The following is a 2533-nucleotide window of genomic DNA, read 5'->3' on the forward strand; positions in this document are numbered from 1 at the left end:
AACCCAGCACTGCCAAGTCCACCACTAAACAATGTCCTTAAGGGTCACATCCATACCTCATTTAAATACCTCATGAGATGGTGACTCAATGGACAGCCTGTTCCAGTGCTTGACAACCCTTTCAGTGAAAATATTATCTGTAAAAAGGAGACTTTCTAAATACCAAAATTGCATCTGTATTTCCCAAATTGACTATGACAAGAAGAAAAATTCTCTCTTATCGTTTATGGGTCATATCCAAGCTAAATTAATATCATATCAATTTATACATTAATGTAAAGAGTAAAAAGTCCATTCCTTTGGAAAGATTCCTATATGCTTGGATGTAGTTTAGATTAGGATCATTATGGAAAAAGGAAAACATCATCCCAATGCTGAAATAATATTTGGGGTTTTAGATAGTTGTAAAATACAGACAAGAAAAAGTTGTACTTCAGATCTTAGAAATACTTTCATGGAATCAAAAGACAGTTTCAATCTAAATTAAAAGGAAGCCTTTTACTAACATCTAATATGCCTCTAAATCCATCAGTATTTTCTAATGTTCACATTTAAATTGAGGGCATTCCACTACACCATCAACAGTATGGAGGTAAATGTTATTGTTATGTTATTACAATAATGTAATGTTATTGTATGACAAGAGTTATCTTGGCATTAGTTTTATTTGTGTCTAATAATGCTGAAAATCTTGTGAGAACTGCCAGGCTTTCTCAAAGCAAACAGCTGGGCCAGTAAAGATTGCCAAACTCTTCAAGTCTGTAAGATTAGTTTCAGTAAATGAGGGATGCACATTAGTAAAGAAAATTACACACATTTTTTAAAATTTGTGTAAAATTACACACATTTTTTCACTTTGAAGCTAAAAGAGAATTTACACTTTGATTCTCTTTAAGGTTTAATGAAGCCTTGAACAGCTCCTATTTAATCAATTTTTTTTTTCTCTATGGTGATTATAGATGTGCTTTAAACTGCAATTCATGATATTTCAAATATCTATTTTTGCCTCATATGTGTGGTCAATTTCTTCCTGATATTTATGTTTCTACATGTCTTATTGTAGGAGAAATTCCAGACATTTCAGTTAAGTCTTAAAATTGCTCCAGATGAAGGACAAAGCCTTGATCAAAAGAAGAATGGTCTGATTGACAGGTCAGCCTCACAATAAAGCCAAACCTGAAAAAGAAGCAACCTAGACTCTTTCCATGACCAGAAGAATGAGCACTGAGAGACCTTACAACTTAATCAAACACCCAGGGCAGACAAGCATTCCATCCCTTGAAAACATAAGCAATTTTTCATTAAATATCACTGACTGCACCCAGGTTGTGGTGCCAGAGGAAGTCTTTTTCACTGTTGCTGCCGCTGGGATACTGGAAAATCTACTTATCCTCATTGCTGTTGTGAGAAATAAGAATTTACACTTGCCCATGTACTTCTTCATTTGCAGTTTAGCCATTTCAGACATGTTAGGTAGCTTGTACAAAACTCTGGAGAACATCTTTATCATCTTGTGCAAAATGGGATACCTGACACGTCACGGAGACTTCGAGAAAAAACTGGATGATGCCATGGACTCCATGTTCATTCTGTCTCTGCTGGGGTCTATTTTCAGCCTGCTGGCCATAGCAGCAGACAGGTACATCACTATCTTCTACGCTCTGCGGTACCACAATATCATGACCCTGAGGAGGGCCTTGGTTATCCTGGCCATCATCTGGGCGTTCTGTGCCGGCAGCAGCGTTGCCATCGCGCTCTTCTCCTATGAAGCAGCGACAGTCATTCCCTTCACCATCCTCTTCCCTTTGATGATGTTTTTCATACTCTGCCTCTACATCCACATGTTCCTCCTGGCTCGATCTCACGCCAAAAAGATCGCCTCACTGCCCAGCAGCACCGTCCATCACAGAACTAACATGAAAGGCGCCATCACGCTGACTATTTTCCTTGGAGTTTTCCTTTGCTGTTGGGCCCCCTTTGTTCTTCACATCCTCTTAGCAAGGTTTTGCCCACACAACCCTTACTGTGCCTGCTACATGTCCATTTTCCATGTGAATGGGACACTCATCATGTGCAATGCCATCATCAACCCTATGATTTTTGCATTCCGAAGCCCAGAGTTGCGGAGTACATTTAAGAAGATGTTCTACTGTCCCAGGTCAAGCTGCAACTGGTGAACACTTCATCAAAAATGAAAATTCTAGAAGCATTTATGGGGTGCTGTGCAACATCAGTGTGAAGAGTTAAAAATACCAACAATTACACCCAAAGTAATGCTATGCTTGTAGCATACTGCCAGAGATTTTTCAGTTAACAAATAACAAGTAAAAAATAAGTAAGCACACAAATCTTTGTCAACCAGACCTCCACACTAAGCTAATTCTGCTGATAATTTTCATTCAAGGAAAAAAATCTAAACAAATGTCTTAATTACCTTTTGTCAGTTCAGAAAAATCCAAACTAAAATCCACATCATGTTGCATTACCTGAGACATGAGCAAATTCATTTTGTATAAATTTCAATTCAATGCAT

The 2533-nt window shown here is 37.9% G+C and overlaps 1 protein-coding gene across 1 annotated transcript; it reads left to right on the forward strand.

Annotated features, from left to right (window-relative positions):
• Window positions 1–1217: 1217 nt before the first annotated feature.
• On the forward strand, window positions 1218–2177 carry MC2R (melanocortin 2 receptor). Its single transcript, XM_058034430.1, has one exon. It carries the CDS (start codon window positions 1218–1220, stop codon window positions 2175–2177), a length of 960 nt encoding a protein of 319 aa, XP_057890413.1.
• Window positions 2178–2533: the final 356 nt, after the last annotated feature.

Source organism: Melospiza georgiana, chromosome 1, assembly GCF_028018845.1.
Source record: "Melospiza georgiana isolate bMelGeo1 chromosome 1, bMelGeo1.pri, whole genome shotgun sequence".
NCBI classification, from domain to species: Eukaryota; Metazoa; Chordata; class Aves; order Passeriformes; family Passerellidae; genus Melospiza; species Melospiza georgiana.